Below are 15,445 nucleotides of genomic sequence, written 5' to 3'. Positions count from 1 at the left end.
TAAATTGGAAGAAAAAAAAAATAAGACATCAACACTGAGATGACAAATTTTAGAACAGATGTTAAAGCAGCCATACAGAGACACTGTAATACGCAAGAGAAAAGAAAAAGAAAAAAAAAAAAAAGAAACCTAAAAAGTGTACAAATAACTCCCAGGACAGCTGGAAAATAAAGAGAAAAAAAGAAAAGAGAAAGAAAAACAGGAGAGAACAAACAGAACCCAAAAATAAAATAGCAAGCTTATACTCTAATATATCAATAATCACATTAAATATAAAAGGTCTAAATATACCAGATACAAAGCAAAGATTAACAGAGATTCTTTATACTGTAAGTATAAAGATGAAAGCCCGTTGAAAGTAAACGGATGTAGAAATACACAAGCGTTTAAGGAAGGCAGGAGTGGCCGAATTAAATAAAATAGATTTCAAAGTACAATACATTATCAGAGAGAGAATGGGACATTATACATTGAAAAAGAGTAAGCCCATCAACAAGACATAGCAATACTAAATTTGCATGCATCAAAAATACATATATTACAAAGGAGAACTCCACAAAGAAATAGGCAAGTCCATAATAGAGACATCAACAACCCTCTCTAAACGACTAACAGAACTAAACAGAATATAAGCAAAATACAGAACTCAATAGGAACGTCAGCCACCAGGACTTAACTGACATTTACAGATAACACTTCCCCCATATGCAGCAGAACAGGCCTTCTTTTCAAAGTACTCACAGAAAATATACCAAGACAAACCATTTCCTGTATATGAAAAAAAAAAAATCAACAAGTTTAATAGAATGGAAATCAGACTGTTTCCTATCACAGTGGAATAAAACCATAAGTCAGTAACAGCAAGAAGACAGAAAAATCTCCTAGTTCTTGGAAACAAACATGTTTTTATGTTGTTGAAGAGACACCTTAATAGAGATAAAAAACATGATCAACTGAATGTAAATGAAAATCCAATACACAAAATTTACCTAACATATGCAGTTATGAAAGCAACAGTAGGAGGAAAATAAGTAGCACTAAAGCATAGATTAGAAAGGAGAAAATGCTTAAATAAATAATCTAAACTATTTTAAAAAGCTGGAAAAAGCAAGAGAAAGCCTGAAGCAAAAGCAGTAGGAATGAAATATCAAAGAACAGAACAAAAACCAACAAAGAGTAAACAGAAAAACAAAAGAGAAAGGCAATGAAATAAAGATTTGGATGTTTGAAAGAATCAATAATCTAACAAACTTCTAGTATTGTGAAAAAGGGAAAAAGTTGAGCATACACAAATTACCAACATCAAGAATAAACAAAGATATCACTACAGACATTGCAGACATCAAAGGATAGTAGGGAATAACAGAAACAATTCAACACATAAATCTGACAATTTATATGAAATGAACTACACCACCGAAAAAACACATTACTACAACTCATAAAACATAAAATAGATAATTTGAATAGAACTATTAAGAAAATTAAATTCATAATTTACAAACTTCCAGAAACAAAATCACCAAACCAAGATGGTTTTATTGAAAAATTCTATCTAACACTTAAGGTACCACCAACTGTTCATAATTTCTTCCAGAAAATAGGAGAAAACACTTTCCAATTTACACTATGAAAGAATTAATACCTTGATATACACAGACACAAACAATCCCTCATGAATATAGATTTTAAATTCCTCAACAAATATTAGAAACTGAAATTCAACAACATACGAAGAGTAATAGGACATGACCATCTGTGGTTTACTGCAGGGATGGATGGCTGATTCAATAAGTGAAAAACAATTATTGTAATCTACTACATTAACAGTAAAAAAGAAAAATGATACAATCACATCAATCAATGTAGGAAAAAATCTGACAAAACTCAACATCTATTTATGACAAAAATTCTCAGAAAATAGAAATGGAGTAGATAATTCTCAACTCTGAGGAAGGTCATCTGTGAATAACATACTTAACATTACTCTTAATAGTGAAACATGAATGTTTTTGTCTCCCTAATATCTTAATAAAACAACGTTTTATAAGAAATTCTAGCTAATGTAGGGGAAGAAAAAGAAAAGACATCTAGATTGGGTTTGGATGGGAAGATTGGGAAGAAAGAAGAAAAACTCTTCCTATTTGAAAATGATATGATTTTGTATGTAAAAAAATCTCATGGAACTCAGGGGGGGAAAATTTAAAGATGCCTATATTTAAGATCACAGGGTATCAATACACATAACAAAATTCAATAGTTTCTACATAGTAGTGATAAACTTACAGATATCAGCCCTGAAAATACAGTAACATTTACAGTCACTTCAGAAAATATATTTAAATACCTAAGTGTAAAATAAACTGTTATAGGGTTTATAAGCTAAAAACTACACAACGCATAAGAACTCAAAGATCTAAATCAACAAAGAGGTATATGATGTTCATGGAATGGGAGATTCAAGACAGCAAAAATGTTAATTATCCCCAAATTGATGTAAAGGTTTAATGCATTTCTGTCAAAATCCCAGCAAGATTTTTCACTGTATTAGACCAGATTATGCTAAAAATTACATGCAAAGGAATTAGAATAAACAATTTTGAAAAAAAGACAAATACAGTGAGAGGAATCTATGTGCCTGACCTCAAAACGTATATGCAAACAGTAATCAAAACCGTAGTACTGAAAAGGGATAGATGAATGCAACAGAACAGAGAACCTAGAAATAGATCGATACAAATATACCTGACTGACACTTGACAAAGGTGCAAAACCTTATGTAGGTTTAACCTAATGTAGGCAAGAAGATGGGTTTTCACCAAATGGTACTTGAACAATTGAAAATACATAGGAGACCAAAACCAAAACAAACACACACACACAAAAACACAACCACCAAAATCCCCACAATCTAAGTCTCATATCTAAATGAAACTTAGATTAAAATGAATCAGACTTTACTGTAAAATTATAAAAATTTCAGAAAACACAAAGCAGTAAAAATTCTCTGGGATTTTTTTCCCAAAAAATTCTTGGGACCAAGGCAACAAGTCCTTGGTCTCGACACCATAAGCATGACCCATTAAGATAGGACCTCATCAAAACAAGTAACTTTGCTAGCAAAATGGCCTACTAAGAGGATGAAAACACAAGTTAAGACTGGGAGAAAATACTTGCACATATCTAAAAATTAACTAGAATGCTGAACACATAAAGAACTCTGTAAACTAAAGAAAACAAACAACCCAAATATAAAATAGGCAAAAGGTATGAACAAATACTTCAACAAAGATACATATGTCAGTGTATCAAAGATGCAACGTATTTGCCATTAAGGAAATATAAATTAAAACCATAAGATTTTGCTGCACACCTATCAGAAAAAAATAAAATAGTGACTATATCCAAATCTGGCAATGAGATAGAGAAAATGGATTACTCCTAATTGTGGGTGACAATGTAAATCACAGCTAAATTAAAAAAAGTTCAGCAGTAAGAAGTGTAAAAATATCCTCAATAGAATACTCACAAATTAAATCTAGCAACATAGGTAACATCATGGCAAGTGGAATTTATTCCAGAGTGCAAGATTATTTGGACATACAAATACCAATCAGTGTTAATACAGGACAAAAAAATGACAAAAAGTCAACAACTCACTTTACACAGAAAAGGCAACTGACAAAATCCAAAACCCTTTCACGATTAAAATACTCAATAAACTAGAAATACGACAGAAATTTCTCATTCTGACAAACTGCATCTACAAAAACCCCATAGCTAACAACATCTTTAATGGTGAAAGACTAAAAGCTTTCTACCTAAGATCAGGAACGCCTACTTTCACCAACTGTTTAAACACCCTGCTTTACCTTGAGTAGGACAATTATGGAAGAGGGGAGGGAAAAGGTATTCAGATTGGAAAGGAAGAAGTAAAACTATCCTTTTTGGGAAATGATATGGAATTCATTAAAAACATTCAAGTAATAAATTTAACAGGGTCACAGCATGCAAAATAAAAATTTTAAGTATCAATTGTTGGGGCTTCCCTGGTGGTGCAGTGGTTAAGAATCTGCCCGAAAATGCAGGGACACTGGTTCGAACCCTGGTCCGGGAAGATCCGCACGCGGGGAGCAATTAAGTCCGTGTGCCACAACTACTGAAGCCCGCATGTCACAACTACTGAAGCCCGTGCACCTAGAGCCCATGCTCCGCAACAAGAGAAGCCACCACAATGAGAAGTCCATGTACCGCAACGAAGAGCAGCCCCGGTTCGCTGTAACTAGAGAAAGCCAACGCTCAGCAACGAAGACCCAACGCAGCCATAAATAAATAGATAAATAAATTTATAAAAACAAAACCAAAAAACCCAAAATATCAATTATTTTTCTATACAGTAGGTATGTTTTTAGGTAGGAACAATCCCAAAATAAAGAAAAACTCTCATTTACAGTAACATCAAAAATTAAATCACATTCTAGTTAAAAAATTCAATACACTTTTAATAAACTGCTGAAAGAAACTAAAGAAGACTTAAGTAACTGAAAAACCACCTTTAAATAAATGGAAACATATTTCATATTCATGCACTGGAAGGCTAATATTGTTACGATGGCAATATAATGCAAACTAAGCTACAGCTACCCAACAACCTCCTTCTTTGCGGACATTGACAAGCTAATTCTAAATTCATTCAACATTTCAAAAGACCTAGAATAGCCAAAACAACCTTAAAATTTTTTCTACAAAGCTACAGCAATCAAAGCAATGCAGTACGGGAATAAAAAACAAAATACACACTAAAGGAAGAGAACACAAAGCCAAGAAATAAACCCTTTCACCTATGATCAACTGATTTTAAACAAAAACGCCAGGACATTTCCATTAAAAAAATTTTTTTTAAACAAACATTGATGTAACAACTGAATATTCACATGCAAAAAAATGAACTAGGAACTCTACCTCACACCATATACAAAAAAATTATTCAAAACTGATTATAGGCCTAAATATAAAAGCTAAAAATATTTTTTAAAAAATCCTTGAGACCCCAGATTAGGAAATAATTTCTTAAATATGAAACCAAAAGTACAAGAACCCCCCAATTTTGTCCCCCTCCCGTCCCAAAAGGAGATAAACTGGACCTCATCAAAATTTAAAACTTTTATCCAGAATAGGTAAATCTGTAGAGAAGGAAAGCAGATTGCTGGTTTTCAGGGTCAGGGAGGAAGGGTGGAAAGAGAAATAAGGGGAGTGGGGAAAATGTTTTGGATTCTTGCAAAGGCAGTGGTTGCACAACCCTGTGAATGTACTATGATTTCACTGAATCATACACTTTTAAATAGTTATTTAAAACATTTAATTCTAGGTAATATGAAATTCACCTGAATTTTTTTTAAAAATTAACTTTTGTGTTACAAAAAGGACACCAAGAGAGTGACAAACCATCAGAGGAGAAAATATTTGCAAATAATACTAACAGACTTGCGTACACATTGTATAGGGAATTCTTATAAATCAAAAATAGAGGCAAATGAGTACATATCAGTGGGAATTTCTTCAAAGATGATACACAAAACACAAATGGCCAATAAACACGTAAGAAGATACTTAACATCATTAGCCATTAAGCAAATGCAAAATCAAAACCACAATGAGATACTACTTCAACTCCACTAGGATGGCTAAAATAAGAAAGATATACGAGCCAATCGTACAGTTCATAATATGTTTGGATACTGATTCAGAAAAATGCTAATAAAACTATGAGAAATACTTTAAAAACATGGACAAGGAGTGAGCAACAGAGATACAAAAAACCTTAGGAATCAATGAAATAAGGAAACAAACAGGAAAAGTAAACAGGAGAAATATGAGTATACAGTTCACCAAAAAGGAGATAAAATCCGTTAAAAAAAATGTAAAAACATTTTCAATCTCATTAATGACTAAGAACATGAAGACCACCACAATGAGAAAGAATTTCAAACTCATGAGACTGTGAAAAAAGTGACAACTCCATTGGCAAAGGACTAAATTAGTACAAACACTGGAAGACAAAGACTACTAAGAACTCAAATAGGTAGAGACTAGTGTTTGAGCAATAACATAACCAAAGGTAACTGAGGACAAGTCAGGATCATTTAGTTACAAACTATAAAGAACTGTTAGCCGACCTATACTCATTCTTCCTTTAAGGCACCTTTAGTAAGATCTTTCAAGACACAACGAAATACACTATACAAAACATCACTTTACCAGCCCCTCACAAAATAGTGCTTCTTATTGAATAACAGACATCTGATGAGCCAAAGGGGCAATGCACAGATAATGGAATTTTTATTACAATTATAGTTAGACCATTTGAGAATCTTTGAATTAAAAAGAGAAACTGACACCATTCCATTCTTCTGCCATTATGGCTAGTATTGTTGATATATCACCATTTCAGAAGTTTTCTCTTAAATTAAGTTTTAGAGTATCCACAACTTCTCAATATTGATTTTCTTGTCCAATTGTGATATACTTTAATGGATTTAAAATAATACGTACAAAAGAATTCATCATGGACTTCCCTGGTGGCGCAGTGGTTAAGAATCCGCCTGCCAATGAATGGGACATGGGTTTGAGCCCTGGTCCAGGAAGATCTCAAATGCCGCAGAGAACTAGCCTGTGCACCACAACTACTGAGCCTGCACTCTAGAGCCCGTGTGCCACAACTACTGAAGCCCAGGCACCTAAAGCCCGTGCTCCGCAACAAGAGAAGCCACTGCAATGAGAAGCCTGTGTATCACAACAAAGAGTAGCCCTTGCTCACCGCAACTAGAGAAAGCCCACACTGCAGCAACAAAGACCCAACACAGCCATAAATTAATTAAAATTTTAAAAAAAGTTTAAGTAAATTTTAAAAATTCACCATATTAGCAGATTCACCCATTTGATCAGTTATTCTAATGCATTAATTTCACTGTCATGTAGCATTCCACTATTAGATTAGACCAGGGGTCCCGAGCCAGGCTGCACAACAGGAGGTGAGCGACAGGCAAGTGACTGAAGCTTCATCTACTGCTCCCCATAGCTCACATTACCAACTGAACCATTCCCCCTCCCCTGTGGAAAAACTGTCTTCCACAATACCAGTCCCTGGTGCCAAAATGGAGACTGCTGGATTAGATTACACTTTACTTATACTTTTACTATTCATAGACATTTGAGTTCTTTCCAGTTGGGGCTAATACAAATAATTCTGCTAAAGACACTGCTGAACATGTATCCTGTCACACACATGATGAGTTTCTCAAAGTATTCATTCAGAAATACAATAGTTGTGTCATAGGACACAAAAACCTTCACTTTTTTTTTACATCTTTACTGGACTATAATTGCTTTACAATGGTGTGTTAGTTTATGCTTTGTAACAAAGTGAATCAGTTATACATATACATATTTTTCCATATCTCTTCCCTCTTGCGTCTCCCTCCCTCCCACCCTCCCTTATCCCACCCCTCTAGGTGGTCACAAAGCTCCGAGCTGATCTCCCTGTGCTATGCGGCTGCTTCCCACTAGCTGTCTATTTTACGTTTGATAGTGTATATATGTCCGTGCCACTCCCTCACGCTGTCACAGCTTACCCTTCCCCCTCCCCAACCTCAAGTCCATTCTCTAGTAGGTCTGTGTCTTTATTCCCATGTCACCCCTAGGTTCTTCATGACTTTTTTTTTCTTAGATTCCATATATGTGTGTTAGCATACAGTATCCGTTTTTCCTCTTTCTGACTTACTTCACTCTGTATGACAGACTCTACATCCAGCCACCTTACTACAAATAACTCAAATTCATTTCTTTTTATGGCTGAGTAATATTCCATTGTATATATGTGCCACATCTTCTTTATCCATTCATCTGTTGATGGATACTTAGGTTGCTTCCATGTCCTGCTATTGTCCTGGCTCTTGTAAACAGAGCTGCAATGAACATTTTGGTACATGACTCTTTTCAAATTATGGTTTTCTCAGGGTCCATGCCCAGTAGTGGGACTGCTGGGTCGTATGGTAGCTCTATGGGTAGTTTTTTAAGGAACCTCCATACTGTTCTCCATAGTGGCTGTATCAATTTACATTGCCACCAACAGTGCAAGAGCGTTCCCTTTTCTCCACACCCTCTCCAGCATTTATTGTTTCTAGATTTTTTTTTTTTTTGCGGTACGCGGGCCTCTCACTGTTGTGGCCTCTCCCGTTGCGAAGCACAGGCTCCGGACACGCAGGCTCAGCGGCCATGGCTCATGGGCCAAGCCGCTCCCTGGCTCACGGGCCAAACCTGTGTCCCCTGCATTGGCAGGCGGGCTCTCAACCACTGTGTCACTGTTTCTAGATTTTTTTGATGGCCATTCTGACTGGTGTGAGATGATACCTCATTGTAGTTTTGATCTGCATTTCTCTAATGATTAATTAGATGTTGAGCATTCTTTCACGTGTCTGCTGGCAATCTGTATATCTTCTTTGGAGAAATGTCTGTTTAGGTCTTCTGCCCATTTTTGGACTGGGTTGTTTTTTTGTTATTGAGCTGCTTGTAAATTTTGGAGATGAATCCTTTGTCAGTTGCTTCATTTGCAAATATTTTCTCCCATTCGAAGGGTTGCCTTTTGGTCTTGTTTATGAATAACCTTCATTTTAAGAGATAATGCCAAACTGTTTTCTCAAGTGGCTGTACCAACTTAACTTGCTATCAGCAATACAACAGTTATTATAAATAAGAAATCTTGTGATTCTAAGCACTGTGGTTACTGGAATATTCATTCATGAACAATGACATATGATTTTAAGCTCTTAATCCACAAATTCTCCAATCAACCTTAACAACTACAGAGAAACTTTTCAATTGCCCAAATATACCAAGGCAGATATGACATTAGAGTCTTGAACTTTCTGCTAAATCTCGTTTCTATTTGCCTGTGTGCAAGGAACCACAACCCAAGGAACCACTGTGTTTTAGTGTCTTGTCTCCACATTTGTTATCATGTCTCACTTTCCACTATAACAGATAACATTTCCCTGCATTTCTACAATTTATCTTAACCTACAGCAAAATCAAAAATTGGCAGAGGAAACTAACCTGAAAGAAAAATAGTTGATTCTGTATTTGTGAAGAAAATTATTAATATAATAAAAACTGTTACATTCTGACTGGAATATATAACAACCAATTCTTATTTCTAAGAGATTCTATATAACAACCAATTCTTATTTCTAAGAGATTTTTTAATGAAATTTGTTAGTATTTTGCCCAACACAAAAGATATCTAATTAACTGAATCTACTGAAAGTGAAACGGTACTGCTTTACTATTTGAGCTACTACCTTAAAGCAATCGAAAAGATGATCAAGTTGCTCAGGAGAAAAATCCCAGGCCAACTTTGCCAGAAGGTCATGTACATTCTTCACAATGGCTTCATGTTTCCCTGCCTGTTGAAAAAAATAATAATAAATAATATTTATTTAGGACAAAAATAAAAACAAAAAAAGTCATACTATACTTAAATTTGAATAAAAACAGGAAATAAGCTGTACTGTATCAACCTCTATTAATTAGTACAATATTCCTACCTGCTTAATGTGGTTATAAACAAAATTCCTAATACTTTAAATGCTTTAGAGCTGCTGTTTGTACTCATTTGATATTCAATTCTTGATATAAGTAGTAATGCACTTCAGAAATTCATATGAAAGTTTATTACAGAATTTTAAAAATAAAATTTAGAGAAAATAAGGCAAAATGGTGGATTGTTTCCATACTAAAAGCTTAAGTGCTCAATGACAGCAAATGAGCATTTTGTTGGTTTCTCTTTAAAATAAAAAGCTTTGTAAGTCAGAACTTATGTTACTTCCCAACTGACCCATGAAGAACATCTGCCATTTAAGGTAATTAAATTATACATTAATAGTTCTGAAACCAAAATGTTACTTATCCTCATGAAAAGTTTAAATGTTCTGTAATAACTGTAAGGTTTTTTTTAAAAAAATTATTTATTTTATTTTTGGCTGTGTCGGGTCTTAGTTGAGGCACACAGGATCTTCACTGAGACATGCAGGATCTTTTGTTGCAGTGCACGGGCTTCTCTCTAGTTGTGGCATGAAGGTTTTATCTTGTCTAGTTGTGGCACGCAGGCTCCAGGGCACGTGAGCTCTGTAGTCGTGGCATGTGGGTTCTCAAGCACGTGGGCTCTGCAGTTTGCAGCACGCGGGCTCTCCAGTTGAGGCGTGGGAGCTCAGTAGTTGAGCATGCAGGCTTCGCTGCCCCGCAGCATGTGGGATCTTGTTCCCTAACCAGGGATCATACCTGCATCCCCTGCATTGTAAGGCAGATTCTTGACCACTGAACCACCAGGGAAGTCCCTAATCATAAGTTTTTGTGAGTAATATAGTAATACCACTTTTGTAATGTGTTTCTTTACATATTTCATAGAAAAAAAATGCAATTTATAATTGTTGCAAATCTCAGAGAAAAAAGATATAATTGTTAAAAATCCATATATTTTATATATATATATATAAAACTTATAATTTACACCCTTCAGCAAAGGGTGTCATGATGGGGGAAATTTGTTTTTTATTTTAAAAATATTCTTGGCAGGATTTCTGTTTAGATCAAGAAACTCACATACCGTTACACAATGACTACCACAAGATACTTAATTTTTAGTATCTTGCTTATAAAAATAAAATGGCATCTTGAATTCCTTACCTGTGCTGCCCAGATATTATCAAGATCTTGTAATGTAAGAGCTTTTTCTTTAATCACAAAACGAAGAATTTTCTCTAGCTTCTCTACATACTGAGGTTGATGAAGACTATCTCGCAAGACTATGGATAATATATTGTTCTGCTGTATCCATTCCTAAATATAATATGAAAATTTTGTTTCAAAGCAGAAAGTTAGAAAAGTTTTTTAAAAAGCAAAACAGGGAGGGTGAATTGGATGAAAGTGATTAAAATATACAAACTTCCAGTCATTAGATAAGTAACTACTAGGGATGGGAAGGACAACAATGATGATGACTAGAGTTAGCACTACTGTAAAGTTTATTTGAAAGCTAAGACATTAGATTTCCGTCTCATCACAAGGAAAAAAACTCTTTCTTAAATCTATTAGATAATGGATGTCAACTAAACTTCTGATAATCATTTGACAACACATGTAAGACAAGTCATTATGCTGTACACATTAAACTTATACAGTGCTATTGTGTCAGCATATATCTCAGCAAAACTGCAAAAATCATAAATTAAAAACATCGTTCAGACTTCTAAATAACATTAATAGGAATTCAAAAACCCAAATCACACTTATGTTCACAAATTATAACATACTAACATAATGTGTTTACATGTTGTTTTAATGTATAACATTACATTATATAGGATCCAGTTTTAAACACAAATGCTCCCACAGATGTGATAAATTTACAAAGTATAACCCACTAATGTAATGTGCTTATTGTTGTTTTAATGTAAAATCATTATATAGTACAATAAATAAATGCATGGAATCTTTTTCATATACAGAAATGTTCCCTTAAATATGCTACAGAAAACACTTCTCAAACTATCTGTGGAGAGCAATCAATGTTATATTTACAATCAGCTTTAGATTGTAAATCTACATTTACAATGTAAATTTAAACTTACAAATTTACACTTTCTTCATCTGTCAAAAGACTGAGAACAATTTAAGACTAGTGGACAATATTTTGAGCAATCACTCCTCAACATTCCACAAAGCAGGCAAATGGGAGACAGGAGAGCTGACCCCCAACACTGAATCTGAACCTGGCTCTAGGTTGTAATACTTCTCAGTATCATCCAAATGTCCTCAAAGAACCTTTTATCACAGTTTGATCATTTATACTACTAAACTGAAGACTCCTTTAAGGTAGAGATTATTCTTCACAGATAAACCCCAGTGCTGGCACAGAATATACATTCAAAAATTACTAATGAATAACTTATTACTATAACTTACTGTATGCTATTCATTCCAATACTAAAATATACAAAAATATCTATCATACATCAATGTCAAAATGATATAGAAACAGGTGTTCTAAAAATGAAGTTATTAAACTCATGACATTACCTGTAAAGATTTATTCTTTAAGTATAATCTCCATTTTAAAACTTCTAAACTGAATTCGCAAATTTATCACCACACCAATTCATTAACTAGATTCCAGATCACGGACCCCCTCTAAAGATCACCTCTATCCATTTCATTTATCCAAACCACCAAACTAACTACATCATGAACACCTACCCACATTTAATAATGATAAATTTACCAAAGACACAATACGTTAGCCTATCACTTCCAAATAACCAATCATTTGTAATTACTGTTATAAAGAAAGTTTTAGTATTTAATAGCTCACAATTAAGTCAATCTCCTAATATCAGAGTTAGATTTTGTTCTAACATTAACCGGTACTAGTTTTCGTTAAGCAGATTCTTATTCCTAAAAGAAGCAAAGGGGCTTACTGCCATTCGCTCAGCTGTCAGCCACTCTTCCTCCTCAGGATGACCATGTCGATGAGTATAGTATGATACACTAGATATCACCTTATTAATTTCATTCAGTGCATTCATCTTTCCATTAAAAGAAGAAATCTGCAATAATCTGTAAGAAAAATTTGGATTGAGTATCACTACAAGAAACCAAGCAAGTAATTATTTACAGAAGGAAATCTCTTACCTGAGTATCATTTTCAGTCTAAAAATTTCTAAATTTTTTACAGTTTCTTCTTGTCCTGGAATCCTTGAAGCTAAATTCTTCAGAGATTTAATAATCATTGAAAGGGCATCATTTTTGGTTTCATTCTTTGCTTCTTTTTTCAGTTCTTCATCAGTTAAGTTTTCTAAAAATTGTGGAACTATTTCTATAATTGGAATAAAGTACTTTTTCACTGTATGTTGACTGAGAAACTCATAGCATTGTCCAAATGGTCTGAAATAAGGAAAAAGCAATACACTTTTGTATTTTGTATATTTTGTATTGTATATTTTGTATATCCAGTATTTTTACCAAGACTTAACTCCCAAACTAATTTCAACACTTAAAAAAAATTAACAGTTTAAAATGAGAAGAAAGCAGAATAGAAAACTGAAATTCAATTATTTTCAAGGCCATAAAATAAATCTCTACAGTACAATGAATATGAATTTTAAAAATTAACTTACTTAATAAGGGCTGCAATTATTTGAACGTTTAATGCTGATCCATTAGTAAAACGATCATGCAAAATCTGGAACCCATTTAATGTGCCAAATTTATTGATGAGATCCACTAGCCAACCCTGCAATAGAGTTGATGAGTTAATTTTTTCCTTTGAGAATGGAAAAAGCTACTATTTGAAATACCTTTGTTTGAAATAAGAAATTCAATAAAATAATTATGTAAAGCTGTGTTTTAAAAGAATACAAAATATTTGTATTAAATGGTCACAGAAATATTTATGGAGACTTAGAACTTTTCCTATTGTATTCTGTTCTCTGTATTGCTTGAGCCAGAGGCAGCACAGGTTTAATTTACGAAGTAGTTCCTAGTGGCATGGCTGGTATTTGTTCACATCCCATATGTCTGGTGAACAGAAATTAACTTTTCGTAGCTAAAACACAGCTATAGAAAGATGTAAATAAGTTTAAACATTATGTAAATATAAAAATCATACTGTAAGCATAAGTGCACAAGAAAGACCTTTAAATCTTACCTTTTAAAAAGCCAAATTTTACGGGAAAAAAAATTAACAGAAACAAAAATTAGGAACAGAGGCCTTTTAACTAACAATCTGAGGCAGAAATAATTTCTACAAACAGAAAATAATTACAAACAGAAAAAAAGTATTCAAAACACATGTAAAATGCTAACTGAAGACTACATTGGTATATCTCAATTCTAGCTTTGATAGTAACCTATTATGAGCCTCCTGTAAATCAAGTTTTTTTCCTGAATAAATGCACTATAGCATTTTCCTCCCGTTTTATTTCCTACCATAACCCTTTTTTAAAGCGTTAATATAAAGAGTGACAGTAGGAAGACTTCTGAATAGGAAGCTTGAAAGCATTGCTCTTGTTAAATAACTTTATAGGAGCTCTGAAAATCAGTGCAAATTTTTGAGCAACCAAGCAAATGCTCAATCAGGAAGAAGTCACATTCAAATGTTAGGCAATTTCATTGTGTTTTTATTGACAAATGCCTACTCCTTCCCCAAAGCAACATAGTTTAAGGGAAGCAATGGTCTAATCTTTAATCCTTTTAATAAACTGGAAAGGGCAGAGAGGACTGAATTTGCAACATTAATAAACTGTGGGCTGCCTGAGAAATTTGTTTCTATTGCCTACCTTGCAGATCAGACAAACAAAAGGAGCTTGGAACTCAGGATAGGGAAAGCGACAGAAAGGAGCAGGGACAGTTCAAGAAAACCACAGAAAGAACTACAGATACACAAGACTTTGTGGAAAACTACTGACTGAGGAATATAAGACAACTGTGAAGGCCCCAAGAAGAAGCATATAACAAGGTTATGTGCTGATCATTAAGTTAAAAGGAGGTTAATGACTCTACAGTTTTATGATAAAACAATTTTAATATTTAATTTTGAAAATAACAAACCAACACACTTTTGGTGATCGAGGATCTGAGGAACGAGCAAATAACTCATCTTCAGGCAATTGAGCACTCGTGGAAACTGATTCACATGGACGTGTACCGTTGTAGATATGGAATTTGCAATGAGGATTTAAGGCCATGGCAAGAAGTTCTAGAAGTGGAAACCAGTCTTGGGACAACTTGGCCACACAAAGTTCCACTAGGCGATGGGTATTGTTAATAATGCACCTCTGTTTATATTGGGGGTGGAGAAGTTGATTCAGTAAGAGAAAACATTGCAATTTCAAACAACAAAACATTAAAATCTCATTAATAATGATCTCACAACATTTTTCTATACGTATGATCATTTAACAAATACTGAGATCAAACTGACATATCAGAAAAATTAATTTATACTTACTCACTTCATAATAGTATTGCACCCAATTTCAAAAGGTATTTGAGAAGGGTTATAAATGAAGTAGGCACCAGAGGTGGTCTATTTCTGCTCTATGTGCACAGGAACGTGCAAATTACCGTTTTCTTTTTTTGGAGTTTCTACTCTAGAGGCAGTAATTCCAAAATCCATGACTTAAACATTTTAAGTCATGTAAATTAACAAAGACCCTTAGATGTGTAATCTAAGCCTCAATTCAAAACTCACAGATCCCTCCCAAAATGTCTATTTCTACAGCTAAAAATTCACATCAAATCAGAAAATGTAAGGATTTATATAATAAGCCACAAGTATTTGTGGGAAATGTCTAAGTTATACTTTCTAGGTTGAAATTCACAAAAAAAGTAT

At 33.9% G+C, this 15,445-nt stretch overlaps 1 protein-coding gene across 5 annotated transcripts in view; it reads right to left on the bottom strand.

Annotated features, from left to right (window-relative positions):
• LOC112396051 (probable ubiquitin carboxyl-terminal hydrolase FAF-X) overlaps nucleotides 1-15,445 on the bottom strand; it is a 141,388-nt gene that overhangs the window by 91,444 nt on the left and 34,499 nt on the right. For all 5 annotated transcript variants that reach the window (XR_003002495.1, XM_024739549.1, XM_024739568.1 and 2 more), the window contains exons 6-11: nucleotides 14,670-14,888; nucleotides 13,230-13,345; nucleotides 12,745-12,996; nucleotides 12,531-12,669; nucleotides 10,741-10,893; nucleotides 9,357-9,461 (exon numbers count right to left, since the gene is read on the bottom strand). Coding sequence is in view for 4 of the 5 variants with exons in the window: in XM_024739549.1 (XP_024595317.1) it covers nucleotides 9,357-9,461; nucleotides 10,741-10,893; nucleotides 12,531-12,669; nucleotides 12,745-12,996; nucleotides 13,230-13,345; nucleotides 14,670-14,888 (984 nt within the window). In the remaining variant the exon portion in view is untranslated. The remainder of the gene's footprint in view (nucleotides 1-9,356; nucleotides 9,462-10,740; nucleotides 10,894-12,530; nucleotides 12,670-12,744; nucleotides 12,997-13,229; nucleotides 13,346-14,669; nucleotides 14,889-15,445) is intronic.

This window comes from Neophocaena asiaeorientalis, unplaced genomic scaffold, assembly GCF_003031525.2.
Source record: "Neophocaena asiaeorientalis asiaeorientalis breed wild unplaced genomic scaffold, Neophocaena_asiaeorientalis_V1.1 scaffold855, whole genome shotgun sequence".
In the NCBI taxonomy this organism is placed as follows: domain Eukaryota; kingdom Metazoa; phylum Chordata; class Mammalia; order Artiodactyla; family Phocoenidae; genus Neophocaena; species Neophocaena asiaeorientalis.
Note: the sequence above shows the minus strand (reverse complement) of the source record. Positions and strands in the feature narration are given on the sequence as shown.